Here is a 15,050-nt window from a genome sequence, read left to right on the forward strand (position 1 = left end):
ACCGATAGCCTAAACATAAAAGCAAACAGGAAATCCCAACATGATACTTTGAACTATTTGACAGTGTACCTGTATAGAAGTCCTCCCAGAGTACTCCTCATTTCAAGGGCTCAGGACAAAAACTGTGATCTTTACTCATGGGCTTCAGCTTCTTAATATCTTAATCTTGCTGCCTAATAGAGGACATCTTGGTATTTTCATATCCTGAGAGATTAGAGGGAACGAGCCCAATCTCAAATGCTGTCACTTTCTACCAAAAACCCCAACATGAGATGATGACCCGAACAGCATCTTAAAAGTTAAATCAGCTGTGACTTACCAGGCTCCTTGAACATGACCTTTTATGTAAAATAATGTTTAAGATTATTACCATTTAAGAGATTAGTGGGACAATAGTTGTCTTTCTTTTGTTTACTTGGTACATTTGACAGCGCTTTGTAATCAGTCTAATTTTCCCCCTTTATAGTCAGTCACTCCAGGGATTCTCAAAACTTTTGATAAAGTGGAACTCATTTTATTAGATTATTCTATGGATCACCTTCCCTCCCCGTCATGATTATTGGGATCGTTGGTGGGTGGAAATTTACGCTAAGTCTTTCTTAATTATTAATGCATCTATCAACTGCAACAAAGAGAGCCAACACCTTGTGACCTTTATTCCTTTCTATATAGGTTCTTATAACACTCATCACCACACTATCAGAGCACCTTCCAGGAATGCAGTAAGCAACATGACTAATATGGCACATGTTTATTCTCTCATCCTCTCTCTTGAGGGAGATGTGCTTGCAGTGAAGTGTCCTGTTTTGGTAGGGGCTCTTTTAATATGCATGTTGCTATGCATTTATGTCAGAGAAGGTAAGGTTGAAGAAGTGCATCTTGCACTTGGAATGGAAGATGATGAGGTTTGTGGTGATCCTTAATTCCTGATGGAGTTCATTCCACAGTCTTGGACCAGCCCCTTAGAAAGCTTTATCTTCTGTTGTAGGGAGTTCCACTGAGCTGGAGGAGCAAAGTTGATGAGCATGGTCTTTGACCCAGAGCTTTAGAGGCTCTTTGAAATATCCTGATGCCAGGCAATGGAGCACCTTGAAGATGAGGTCTAAGACTTGACTTGATTCTATGGGAAGCCAGGGTAGGGAGCAGAGGACAGGTGTGATGTGCTTGGGGTAACCAGCATTACTATAGAGATGCACTGCAGTCTTCTGAATAAGTGGGAGTTTAAGTGCTAAAGGTACTTCATCCCCAGGTATACTGCCTTACTGTAGTCCAGCCAAGAGGTCATTAAGGCATGAATAACTGAGGCCAGATCACTGTCTGTCATGATAGGGTAGAGTCTCCTAGGTACCCGGAAATGATGGAAAGCGTTACGCACAGATGCTGCTCTGTGAGAGCTTAGCCTCAGTGAGGAATCCAAGAGTAGTCCTAACCTGGAGACTGCATTGACCAGTTGTGGGTGTGTATCTTCAACTAAAGGAGAATGCTCCATGGCTACAAATTCTTCAAAATGCTTTCCTTTGCCCACCAGCATAACCTCTGTCTTGCTCAGCTTCACTTTCAGCCGGCTATTTTTCATCCATGAGCTGATCTCATCCAAGCACTGAGTCATTTTGTTAGGAACCACCAACCATTGTGTTAGGTTCCCCTGTTTGTGTAGTGTTCTCCCCATCTTCCCCACCCCTCTTCCGTGCTGCCAAACAGTGATAAAGGCAAGGAAAAATATTTTAAACAATTTAAAAATGTCAATATAAAAATCACAAATAGGCCACGGGGTTTGGATCAGCTGTATCACTTCAAAATTTTATATCCATATTTGGTTTACTGGAAGTTCTTACATTTGATACCTAACTATTGTACAAGCACCTGCATGCAAAGCTATGCAAAAAATATTTTAAGAGGAAGAAGTCCTAGATGGAGCTAGTGTATGGTTGTAGAACTTTACTCATGTTTGATTTGTGTCTGCTTTTTCAGTGGAGGGAGAAATATTACTGTAACGGGAACTGGGTTTGATATCATCCAGAGTTTCTCCATAGTTGTAACTGCTGAACTTCATGGGCCTTCCAGAAGGAAGAAGAGACAAATACACAGTCTAGACTCCAGAAAGGTAATTTTTATTTATTTATTTATTGGTCAGACATGCTGTCTTCATCATCAGTGTGATGTCTAAACGGAGCCTGATCCCAAACCCCATTGAAATCTGTCCACGGATGTCAGTGGGGTTTGGATTGGGCCTAAATGGTTTAAAGAAAACCTCAGGTACATAAACCCTGTCAATATTTGTACTTTTTTCAGCCGCAAACTAAGGGCCCAATTCTTCCATCCTTACTTACGTTGATTAGTACCTTACAATGCAAGCAAGCCCCCTTGATTTCAAAGAGACAACTCAAACAGTAAGGTACTTTTCAACATGAATAAGGGTTGTAGAACCGAGCCTTGAACGGGGCAACTGAAATTCTTTGGCAAGTCCAAAGTGGAATCATGTATCCTATCCCCTGTCTTCCCTACTGAGCTGTAGATGTTTGGACAATTCTGGACTCAAATCTAAACTGCTCCTGCTCTTGGCTTTGCAAAATCCAAACCCATTCAATTTGGGTTTGCAAACTGAAAAGTTCCTACTTTTTTTGCCCATTCCTGGCATATTCTTCCTGTAGTGTGTGCATATCCTTATACATGGAATTTTAAAACTACCCCTCCAGCATCTGATGCTAAGCAGACCCCTTCACTACAAATAACTGCAATATTTCTCAGGAAGACTACAGTTTATCACCTGATTAAGAAGCTAAAATGTCTCTTTGATGGGGACATAGTTCAAAACTTGTTCAAAAACTAACGTTTGTTTTCCTATTGTCTATTTTCAGTTCTAATTTCAAATACATAATTTAATGTTTAAGAATCTATACAATTTTTGTGCTCTTCTTAAGACACTGTCCACCTTTCTTAGTCTATTTACTGCAACTACTACAACGTAGGCTAACAGATGAAGTTCTACTATATCTGGCCTACACTAAACTCATGAAAAACTTTTCCTTAGCAAAACTTTGTTTAATATTCTCAAGTGTTTCTCCCCCCTGTATATATTTATTCAAATATATAAAAAACCTCTATTTGGAGGCGCTGTAAATGTGGTCTGTCCACCATTTGTTTACTTTTAAGTTCACTTTATTTTCATTTCATTATATTATGGTAGTATCCAAAATGTACTAGAAGTCATAAAGATAGCTGCTGATTTGTGTGTTGTTATTTATGTTAATGATTGGTTGAAGAGGGTTCCTAGAGTAGACTATTTGTATAATAGTACTTTTTTAATGTGTCAAGGAACACCTAATGCAAAGGATTGGGATGGGGAGGAAGAAATTATATATAAAAAAAATTCTACTGTTAGGATCCAGACATTTTCAAGCATGAGGTGCCTTAAAAATAAACATTCATTGTGGTGGAAGATAAGGTTTGTTGTGAGTTAGCTGGTTGGTGTTTAATGTATTTTATTCATAAATGGTAATGAGCATTTATATTAAGCTGATAACGTCTCTGTTATTTATAAATGCCTTGAAGACAAGTGATGTGCCCAAAGTTGCAGAAGAGTCAAAACCAGTCTGGATTAAAGCTAAGGCGTTACCACCCCAGCCCCACCAATCCTATGTTCTCAACATTAAATCGCCCTAAAATGGTTCAAACCCACAAAATTCAGATAATGACACAAACTTTCTGCCAACTTCGGGAGTGTTCAGACCTTCGGATTTTGCTTTGGGCCTAAATACTAACCCACACTGAAGCGATGATTTATTTTTGTCCAGTGATTTTTTTCTTTTCCAAAAGTATCTGAGAAGCCTCACCTTTTTATTTAACTTGGTTGTGTTGTATTTTTAGGTGCTAAATGTTCAGCAGCAAATAACATGATCTAATCAAAACCCAAAATGTTTTGTTTGCTTTTTAGTTTGAAGGAAAAGATATTGCAAAAATCAATGAAAGCACAATAGTCTTCTCTTCTCCACCAATATTAGAGGATCCAGAAAACTATAGGATTACTACTCTTATTAAAATGGATGGTTACAATTTGGTTCTAAATATTGAGAACAATGATTCCTTTAAATATGTTGCGGATCCAACATTTGAAAACTTCACTGATGGCATCAAAAAACAAGTCAACAACGTTATTCATGCAGAGGTAAACTTGACAAGACATGGCTGGTTCTAGTTTTATCATTATAATAAATATATAGGTGTGAGATTTTCCTTTCATCCTTAAAAACTGCATGCTGCCCTCCACTGCTGGAATCTGGAATTTCCATATTAGCTGTGTTCCCACAGAATTAATAGATTTCCTCTGTGTGTAAAAGCCTGGGGGTATTTTTTCCTCCCCCTTCACATTGATGTCAGAACTACATCCTCTGTTGAAAATGAACTGTACAAAATATTGTGTAACTTGTGGATTGCTTCACCCGTGGCTTTGCAGCTAAAATGACTTAGCCTTATATTTTCTGTCTAGGGCAGTAATCTGAACAAAGCCATGACGATAGAGGAGGCTCAAGCTTTTGTGGGGGCAGAACCCTGCAACATAAAAACACTGACTGACAAGGATCTATATTGTGAACCACCAGTAGTACAACCTCAGCCAAAGAGAAGGCAGAAGAGGGATACAATCAATAACTTGCCTGAATTCATTGTATGTCACCTTCCCTGCAAGTTGTCTTTAATAGCATGTATGTAGAGAGGAGGGTATGGAGTACTGTGTTTGTGACACTGATACAGTAGCTTCCTATTTGCATGGGTTTATTTTTCAGTGGCCATTATATAAAGGAAACTATCTTGTGACTCCACTCCACTTCCAGATTCTGCCTGCTATCTATAAAAGGATTGCAGATAAATAGAATGTCCCAAGATGTTGATTGCCGCTTTTATTAAGGGGTCCAGTCTTATGCATACTCACAACTAGAAATCGGGTTTTCTATCTTGACAAGTCCCATTGCAGTCCATCACTATTCTGGGTAGTAAGTGCTTACAGGATTGGGCCTTAAATTCCTTTGTATAGTAATAGGTTTTTCTTTTCCTTTTATGTAATAAGGGCCAACTTACCTGCTGGAATAAATAGGTGCTGCTCCATTAATTCATTAACTTCATTGGAGCTATGCCAATTTATGCCAGCAAAAAAATTGTATCTGCATATTATACCTGTTTGGCAATCTGGACTAGGAATTCTACAGATTATAAAGATTACTAAGAAACTAAAGCATGGCAGCTAAATTATTGAATAATCTTCTAGTTACATTTCTGAGGCAGGTATAAGTATTTATTTAATTCTTCAGGTGAAATTTGGCCTCAGAGAATGGATCCTAGGAAGGGTGGAATATGACACACGTGTGAGTGACGTACCCCTGGATGTGATTTTGCCATCTGTAATTTTTCCTATGGTGGCCATTATCATCATCTCTATCTACTGTTACAGGTAAGATAGTCGGATGCTATGGCTGTCCCAAAGCTCTGAAGGAGAAGGCTGATGGGGCAGAAGAGCAAACTGTTCTTATCTGCAAAGAGAAACCATCTTGATCACTTAATAAACTAAACATTTTAAAGGAAGTAGCTGGATAACATTTGTACCAATAATTCCCCTCACATAGACCCTTTCAGTGGTATTCCTTGGTGCCAGTCAGCCCAGTATTCTTTCTCTGCTGTAAGCCCAAACAGATTGGCCCAGGTTTTCACACTGCACACTGAGGGGGTAAGGTGCGCACACACAGTCTTGAAATTGCAGCTGAAGTGCCTTCATGCTAGTGAAAATATTGCTGCTTTGCATGTGTATTAGTCAATGTTTAAGCTTCCTATGTCAACACTCTGTAGACCTGAGATGGTTGGATCTGTCTGAGTGGATATTCCGGCCTTTACAGCTGAGCCACATATTACCACATACACATTTCATGACTAATGGTGAAATTCACCCCTTTGTGGAGTGCCAGTATCAGAACTATACACCACCTAAGTCCTACTTGGGGCCTATTTTGCAGTCTTAAGTGGGATGTAAGTAGCGTATAAGCTTGGTGGATTTCACTGTAATGATGCAAAGCTGTACAACTGAGATGCAGTGCTTTATAGTATTTGCCCCTGTACAACGTTGAAACTCCCTTAGATCTCCCATAACCTGCTCAGTATGATCCTGTGCATGTACTGACTTAAGCCATGTCTATGCTCTGGATGTTACAGAAGCACAGCTACAACACTGCCACTGTGTTGCTGTAGTGTAGACACTTCTTACCGTGACTGAAGGGGTATTTCTGGCCATGTAACTAATCCACCTCCCCAAATGGAAGTAGCTAAGTCAACAGAAGAAGTCTTCTATTGTTCTAGCCACATCTACACCAGGGGTTAGGTCATCTTAACAATGACATTCAGGGGTGTGAATTTTTCACATCTGTCAGCGTCGTAACTATGTTGACCTATCTTAAGTGTAGACAAGCCTTAGTCGTGACTCAGCAGCTGTTGTGGAATGTGCTGTGAGTGCTTATTGCATTCTCTGTCCAGCTTGCACAAGTGAAGTAGCTGTGTTTAAAATGTGCTCACAAATGTATCCTAATAAGGTTAAAATCATTGGGCCAGATCATCAGCCGATCTGTGTAAGCAGTTCCATTGTAGAGCTACATCGATTTACATTAGCTGAAGATCTGACCCACTATCTCCTCCACTTTCGTTATTAAAGGTAAAGAGGAAAAGAAACAGTCTTCCTATGATCCCTCAGCCTTTCCAATCAGTGCAATTGCAAAATGCTTTACTTTTACCGTTAATAACTTTCAAAATCGTACTTTATTCCTTAAAGACGAAAAAGCCAACAAGCAGAACGTGAATATGAAAAAATCAAGTCACAGCTTGAAGGATTGGAAGAAAGTGTCAGAGATAGGTGCAAAAAGGAATTCACAGGTATGATTGATGTTAGATTTCTTATGGACCCTAATGAGAAATCCTAAATTGGGCTAAAACTACTGCACTGTCTTGCTTAAACTGTTTCTTGGGTGTAACTACAAGCCAGTATAACTACTCTTGATTGCAGACATCAATGTACAGTACATATTCTTCTGACAATGAAGGCCATAAATAAGATTAAATAGAGTGAAAGTGATTAAAGGAAACAGGTTTTTAGGGTAAAGATAAAATAAGCACAAGGAATTAAATCAGCAAATGGAAATAGAAACTATGTTTTTTTATGATTACTATTAAAAAGCTGCCACTGGTACTGAAAAGTCACCTATTTCACAATAAGTAACTGTAGTCTGTATTTATGCTATTGATAAAATGTGACACATTTTATTTTAATAAAAATATTATGTTAGGAAAGCCACAAAATATATGAATTGGTGCGCTATGAGTTTATGAAGATAGACTGCAATATCTTTTAAGTCTGGGAAAATCAGAGAGAAGAAGAAAATGTACCTCTTTGTAACGGGAAATAATGGAACCTGATTTGAGGAGCTGGTTCATTCTTTACTGTATGTAAAGAGACATCACCTGAAGGAAATCAATGGGAGCTGTAAGAGCACAGCACCTCTGAATATCAGGCTACTTATTTTGGTGTCTAATTCAGGCACCCACGTTTGAAAACTTTGGCCTAAGTGATTACCTTGACCTGTCATATCACCGTCTAAAATACACTATTTGTTTATGCTGAAATAACCTATCTTTGCTTCTATAACAAAGCATCTTTTTTTCCTAAAGAGAAATTACTTGTTTCTTATTAACAGAGATGGGCTGAAAAAGTGGTGGTTGAATCTGAATTTGGCTTAGATTTAGCTTTGGGAATTCAGGGTATGGGTTTGAATTGACTCTGTAGATAATCTGACAAGATTTCTGCCATCTTGAATAGTGGAAAACTCATAAAATCTACTGTTACCCTGAGATTTCTGCCATTGGTGCCGAAATTGTCTCAGAATAGTTTTTTTCCCATTATACTTGAGTCACATCTGGAAAATTGGCCTGTTCCAATTTTGGACCCTACCCAATACCAAATCTCTGTAGCAACTGTTTGGACTAAGGGATTCAGCTTCAAAGGCCACTCTGAAATTTGAAGGGCTGAAGATCAAGGTCCCCGTTTGGAGCCATCTCTGCTTATTAGACTCCCTTACCAGCTGGCCTTCGTAATCCCTCTTCTTTTCTGCCCTCGGTTTCTCAAAACTGTTTCTGGAATGTGAAGCTGCCTGTCCCCTGCCAGGACTCCCAGAAGAGTGCAGGGAGTACTGGTGCCTGCTGGAGTGTGGGGTTAATCTCCTACTCCAGCACAGCTGCCTCCCTGGGCACAGGAGAAACACAAATTGTCTCTAACAGTGTAATCTAGCACATAAGATTCACGTTGTCTTGGCTAGTAGTAAAGTAAAGCACTTAAATGAAAGTAGTTTCTAGATGCATATAATATTGATTATGGCAAATGTAGGAAGAGGAGTCTTCCTGCATGCATCAGAGCAGTCATAGTAAAGGAAGTGATGATTAGGGTAGAAGAACACACACAGCACGAAGCTTGAAACCATGAGATGTTTTCTTTCTTAGAATTGGCTGAGTGTAACAGAATAAAGAGAACCAGGATAAATTATGTGGTCAAATAAAAATTGCCACGATGACAGGCCATTATATTAATTAACATGGTATTCTAGTCAGTCAGCAATATCAGACAACTGGAAAGCCTCCAGCTGAAATGACCACTTTGTGGAAAGGTGACCTCTAATTGCTTTTTGTGTCAAGAACTTGAAAGCTCACAGAAGTGTTTTCATCATTTTCAGTGAATTATTTTACCTTCTTCCTTTCTACCCTTCTCCTAATAAAATGATTATTCTTTGTACTTCCTGTTGCTCTTGCTCCGTGGCTCAACATCCCAACTATCATGAAAAGAATTAAAGGGCAGCTTTCACAGTGATGTGGACTGAAAGGAATAGAAAGTATATAAACACAAGAAAAGTAGTTGGCAACAATTTCTTTCTTCCCTTTGCTGCTGTGTGTGTGTGTGTGTGTGTGTTTTAAGAAGAGCTCTCTGCATAAAGCCCAGCATTCAGTAATTACTGATCCTACAGTAAATTCATGATCCTCCACATATCACATTACAATATCCAATAAGAAAATATTGTAATGATGATGATTAGCATATGTATAATGATGCTGTGTAGGAGCCCCAGTTATCAATCAAGCCCTGTTTGTGCCTGCGTACTGTACAAACAGAAAACAATGAGATTGTCCCTTCCCCAGTCTAGGTAACTATAGGTACATCTTCACAGCAAGCTGCAGCCTGTGATGGCAACCTGGCTCAGAGCCCAGGTTGACAGACTCAGGCTCCTGCTATGGTGCTAAAAATAGCCATGTAGACATTCGGTCTCTAGCTGGAGCTCGGGCTCTGAAGCACACCCCCTTCCTTAGACATCTAAAGTCTGCACAGCTATTATTAGCACCTTAGCATGAGCCCCAGGAGCAGTCTGTAGACCCAGACTCTGAGACTTGCTGTCACAAGCTCCAAATTGGTGAGGAGATATACCCTGTGATTCCTCAAAGACAGCCCTGTCAGTGTCTCAACAGGATCATCTGGAAAGAAACTCTGAGTTGCAGGGAACATGCTTTGGCAATTGGTAAACATACTATGGAAAAAGTGAAATGGAAGTGGAAGGGGAAAGGATTCTGAATAAGTTTGATCATTGTTTTCCCTGGTATAAAATGCTTTCATTGTCAGATGACAACAAAAGGTACTGTGGTTTCTAAAACTAACTCTAAAACTAGGAATATTGTATGTTCTAGATCTAATGATAGAGATGGAAGATCAGACCAATGATGTCAGTGAAGCAGGAATTCCTGTGCTGGACTATAAAATGTACACAGACAGAGTCTTCTTCTTGCCCTCAAAAGATGGAGAGAAAGATGTAATGATTACTGGGAAATTGGATATTCCAGAGGCTAGACAGCAAACTGTGGAGCAGGCTTTAAATCAGTTCTCCAATCTACTGAATAGCAAATCATTTCTCATAAATGTGAGTATTGAAGTAAAAGTCACTTTGAGCTCACCCTGTATTTTTCAGAAAAGTCTTTTTGCCTGGTATGTATGTATGTACATGTAGAGTCACGCATACATTTTTAAGCACAGATGAGCCTAAAGTTCAGCTCTTAAGTCCATATTTAGGCGCCTAAAAAGTGGCCTGATTTCAAGATTGATGAGCACCCACCTGCTCCCAAAGTGCTAAATCTTGGTACTCTTGTAAATCAGGCTGATTTTTAGGTGGCTAAATATGGAGTGAGAAGCTAACTGCAGGCACCTGTTTTTTTTAAGCATGGCCCTAATGCTCATTACTTAAAAGTAGTGTTGCATTCTGAGGCAGAGGAAAACAAGATCTGAAACTTACAATGTATGTATTCAGCTTGCAGTCCTTGTAATGAAAGTGGAAGGGTTTGGTTTTTGTTTGGTTGGGGGTTTGTTGCGGGAAGGATGAAGGGAGGTTAAACTTATAGTGCAGAGGTTTCTTTAAACAAAAACATCCTTCATTGTGTATTACTTCATACTTTATCGAAGATATAGAAATATTAGTTGAGTTAGCCCTGAAGACAGTGTGTTTAAAACTCTCTCGCACGCAGAGAGAGAGGAGAGTTGTAGATAGTGCTTATTTATATGTAGTTTGTCCAAAACTTCGAGTGTTTTTTTTTCATGCTGTACTTAGAAGACTAACATTAAGACAATAGGTGTTTTGGGTTTTCCCCCTTCCTACCGTGCCAGATATGTTTTGACCTGCTCTTGAAACTTGTCATGAATCATTTAGACTCAAAGCTAAATCTGCTTTTTCTGTTTTAGTTTATTCATACATTGGAGAAGCAGAGGGAGTTCTCTGCCCGAGAAAAAGTTTATTTTGCATCCCTATTGACTGTTGCTTTACATGGAAAGCTAGAATATTATACTGACATCATGAGGACATTGTTCTTAGAGCTGATGGAGCAGTATGTTGTGGCCAAAAACCCAAAGCTGATGCTCAGAAGGTTTGAATGATTGTCTTGTTTTCCATAGTCCTTCGTTTTTTGCAACATTGTTACATTTACCGTGTGGTGTTTTTCAGAGTGTGTGTGTCGTGCTATAGACTGTCTAGAAATCATCATGATGATGACCTGCCCGAGCACATTAGGGAACAAAAATGGATAGGATTTACTTTTTTTAAGAGCAACTAGAGCCATTTGTCGTGTCCAAATAATTTAAGTTAGAGCTTGGAAGCATCTTGCGCAAACATCTATCCATGAAGAAAATGCAATATTGAAATTTTTGTATGCTTATCATCTAATTTTATACCATATCATCTCCATAATGAATGCTCTTAAACAATTTTCTGATGCATCTCCTTCAATTAGATAGGTCTGATTCTTACTCCTAAATACATTACAGAATTTAATCTTTGCTGTGTATGTTTTGTTTCAATTAGTTTGTTCCCCAGTAACTAAAGTGTAGATTTCTTTTAAGCACTCATTCTTACAACATGGAAACAAACTTCTGATTTTGAATATATGATATGTACCTTCCAGTAAAAGTAATGAGCTGAAAGTATCTAAGAATGTTGAACAGTGCAAAGCATTATCTAATGCAGGCGCATGCTTTAAAGAACCTATGTAAAATTATTGCATTAGGACAGCAAGTGCTGTTAATGTAGAAATATTTTATTTCAGGCAACACTTTAAAAGAAAATTGCCTTCTTGTCAGCAAACATTTTCGATATTCATATTTTTTAGATCAGAAACTGTTGTGGAGAGGATGTTGTCTAATTGGATGGCTATTTGCTTATATCAATATCTGAAGGTAAGGGATGAAAGCTATGCATATACTTCTCCTTCATTAAGTACTAAAACATATGGCATTGATTATACCTTCCATTTTTTTATTTTTGTTTTTTTCCCTTAAACAGGACAATGCTGGAGAACCTCTTTATAAATTGTTCAAGGCTATCAAACATCAGGTGGAAAAAGGCCCAGTGGATGCTGTGCTGATGAAAGCCAAATATACACTGAATGACACAGGGTTACTGGGAGATGATGTAGAGTATACACAGCTGGTAAGCAGCTCATCTGCTCAGTCATTAATTTATATCAAATCTTTTCCTCTTGAACACTGTGGAATTTAAATTTATATCCGTACACTCTTTCTATAACAATTAATGAGAGCCAAGATGAACTATTAATGTGGGCAATAGGTGAAGAATTAAGAACTATATAGAAGGGCTTAGAAGCAAATCCCCAGATCTGAGCACCCCCAATCTCTGAAGAAGTTTGAGGGAAGACTCCCAATAGCCTGATCCTCTCTCAACCATTTTATATTGGTTTAATTCCATTGATTTCTGTGGAGTTACTCCTGATTTACACCAGCATCAGTGAGACAAGAATCAGACCCTATGAATAGTCCCTAACTCTAATGGTGCGTATCGGGCTACTTCTTTAGGCATCTAAAAATGGACATAACCGTCTAAATCTAGTCATCTGGTTTTGAGACTCTTGGCTTGTTTGTTTTGTGCATGATCTAATAAACGTACATAATGCTCAGAACTGTCCTCGGAAGAGTAGTACGGGATTTTCTTTGCCTTGAAAGTCACTCTGATGTGATTACTCTGGCTTTATTATTGACACAGCTAGCAGCCTTTCCCATTTGCCTCTGATTGTGAGACGTGCAATGACAAATCTGTAGTGCGGATGAAACTTAATAAAAGCCTTTATTAGGTGTTTGGTTAAAAGCACTTTTTTGATATATTCCTAAGGGATTTGAGTGGGAGGGCAGCATGGGAAGCTTACCTTATGAATTGTTCTTACACACAACCTACAGCAACTGTAGTTAACAGACTGCTTGGGGGTGGGGGATAGATAAAGGAAAAATGTAACTTTTTTAATGTACGGTTTTGGACTCCGTGAGGATTCCATGTTTGTCTGAGCTGAAGAGTACACCTAATAGTTCTGCACAGACTGGACAACACGATTTACATTGTATCGTGTTTAACGAACAAGATATTTTTGTATCGTACATCATTTGTGACTTACTACAATCATTCTTTGAAGTTGGTGTCTTTTAACTCAAAAAATGGCTTTTGCAATTAAGATTTATGAATGCAGTATCAAAGAGAGACGTGTGAATCCAATCAATTCTGAGCCAAATTAGAATAATTCTCATAGATATTTATTGTAAACATTAGACCAGATTTGGCCCGGATTTCATTGCATTCATCAGTTGTACATATAACAAAACAATCACATATCCTTCACAAAGAAGTAGGTTAATATTGCTGTATAATATTGGGATTATATGCCTTTTTTATTATTTTTTTAAAAATGTGCTAATTATGCCAGTGTCTGAATTTGGATAGACATTTATGTAGCACTTACTGCCTTAGGTAGATAAATGCAAATTTAATTTGCACACCTCTGCCTGAAACTGAGAGATGAACTATATTGTGCATGGTATTTATCCATTTTACAGTCATTATTTTTGTTTAAAAATTGGGTATGTTCATCAGTTGTTACACTGACACACTACATTTTCAGCTGACAGCAAAATCATATATAATTAATAATATAAATAGGGAAGGGAAGAAGAAATACAATTAGCCTGCAAATTCTGTCTAGGGACAATGAAAACGTGTTTAATTTCACTGCATTGCAGCACAGTTTAACTACATAAAATAATACATGAAGTGCAGGGATCACTTCCACCAAGACCATAACTAAGAGAGAGGGAAGTTCTACTAGCCAATTAAAAGAGAAAGAAGCCCTATCTAGACATTTCTGCTATCAAAGTATGCATGTGTAGCAGAGTCCATGAAAATTCCAAGAATTTTGCACCGCCTTGACCATTGGAAATCAGGTACCCGCCATAGAGGGTGAGGTCACAATCCCTGCTTTCCCCTTTCAGGACATTATCCTTCCTTTTTTATTTTACCTGGACTGAGATTATCATCTGTATGCTGTGGGCACATTTAAAGTTCATTCTGGGTTTGGAGATTTTTCAAGAGATTCTCTCCTGTATAAATAAAATGGGGGAATACCAACGGAACCAATGATATCTTGAGAACCAGAATAAACTACTTAAGTGTGCCCTCTGTAATTGAGGGTTAATGTGACAAGTAATAAATAGTAAATTGACTCTTCTTTGCGTATTGCGTTATTGGATAACCTAAGTGGTACACAGACATTGGATGGTCCAGCATTTTAATACGTGCCTGTCTCTATTTGAAACTTTCCTTTAATAAGTTCCCAAGACACAGTAGAGATGTCATATTAGATATCAGTGAAGAAGGGGAACATCCAATCTGTGCCTTTTCTATTTTATCATAATAGAAAGAATGGGCTGGAATCTAGAGTAGCTAGTTGGCTGGATATTAGTGAAGAACTGTGCAGATAATCCACATTGCAAATGTACATTGCTGCGTGGTGGTAGGACTGCACAGTGTATCTTGGGCACTGCCTGGATTCTAATCATCAAAAAAAACCAGAGACTGGAATTGATATTTTTGAATAATTATGCATATTTTTTTCTTTCATAGACAGTAAATGTGTATGTACAAGATGGAGGCACTGATTCTGTACCTGTGAAAGTGCTGAACTGTGATACTATTTCTCAAGTAAAGGAAAAGATAATAGACCAAGTCTACCGAAATCTGCCTTGTTCACAATGGCCAAAAGCCGACAGCGTTGTTCTTGGTAAGTAGTTATTTTTGGTGCTGTTGTAATAATAGCGAAAACACTAATTTGATGCTCTTATCTTTCCTGAAATGTTTCAGTAAAAGTGATTATTGAAATGAAAAAAAATCATTCAAAGGTTTAGTTCTTGAACTATTAAGCTGAATCTACCACTAAGCGTGATGCTCTCGTACTTACTATATTGTGAAATAAAGCGTGTCCTTATTATCAAATGCCTAGCCCTTGTTCTTTGCCCAGTCTCATAAAAATGCACGGAGCACATTAATAACTCTCATTAATAACTCTCGGTAAAACCTAACAGAACCAATGAAATATTGATTGTTTCAGTTACTAATTCATGTGACATTGATAACATGAACAATTAATTAATTGATGTAAAAGTAAGG

General features: G+C 38.2%; 1 protein-coding gene across 2 annotated transcripts in view; it reads left to right on the top strand.

The window, feature by feature from the left end:
- Window positions 1-15,050, top strand: part of PLXNB2 (plexin B2) — a 324,582-nt gene that overhangs the window by 286,055 nt on the left and 23,477 nt on the right. For both annotated transcript variants that reach the window (XM_084611348.1, XM_084611347.1), the window contains 10 exons: window positions 1,972-2,104; window positions 3,935-4,165; window positions 4,487-4,663; window positions 5,304-5,443; window positions 6,806-6,906; window positions 9,754-9,983; window positions 10,796-10,977; window positions 11,716-11,782; window positions 11,889-12,035; window positions 14,508-14,664. In XM_084611348.1, coding sequence (XP_084467474.1) covers window positions 1,972-2,104; window positions 3,935-4,165; window positions 4,487-4,663; window positions 5,304-5,443; window positions 6,806-6,906; window positions 9,754-9,983; window positions 10,796-10,977; window positions 11,716-11,782; window positions 11,889-12,035; window positions 14,508-14,664 — 1,565 coding nt within the window. The remainder of the gene's footprint in view (window positions 1-1,971; window positions 2,105-3,934; window positions 4,166-4,486; window positions 4,664-5,303; window positions 5,444-6,805; window positions 6,907-9,753; window positions 9,984-10,795; window positions 10,978-11,715; window positions 11,783-11,888; window positions 12,036-14,507; window positions 14,665-15,050) is intronic.

The sequence above is a fragment of the Lepidochelys olivacea genome (genome assembly GCF_965140295.1).
Source record: "Lepidochelys olivacea isolate rLepOli2 genome assembly, chromosome: 1".
NCBI classification, from domain to species: domain Eukaryota; kingdom Metazoa; phylum Chordata; order Testudines; family Cheloniidae; genus Lepidochelys; species Lepidochelys olivacea.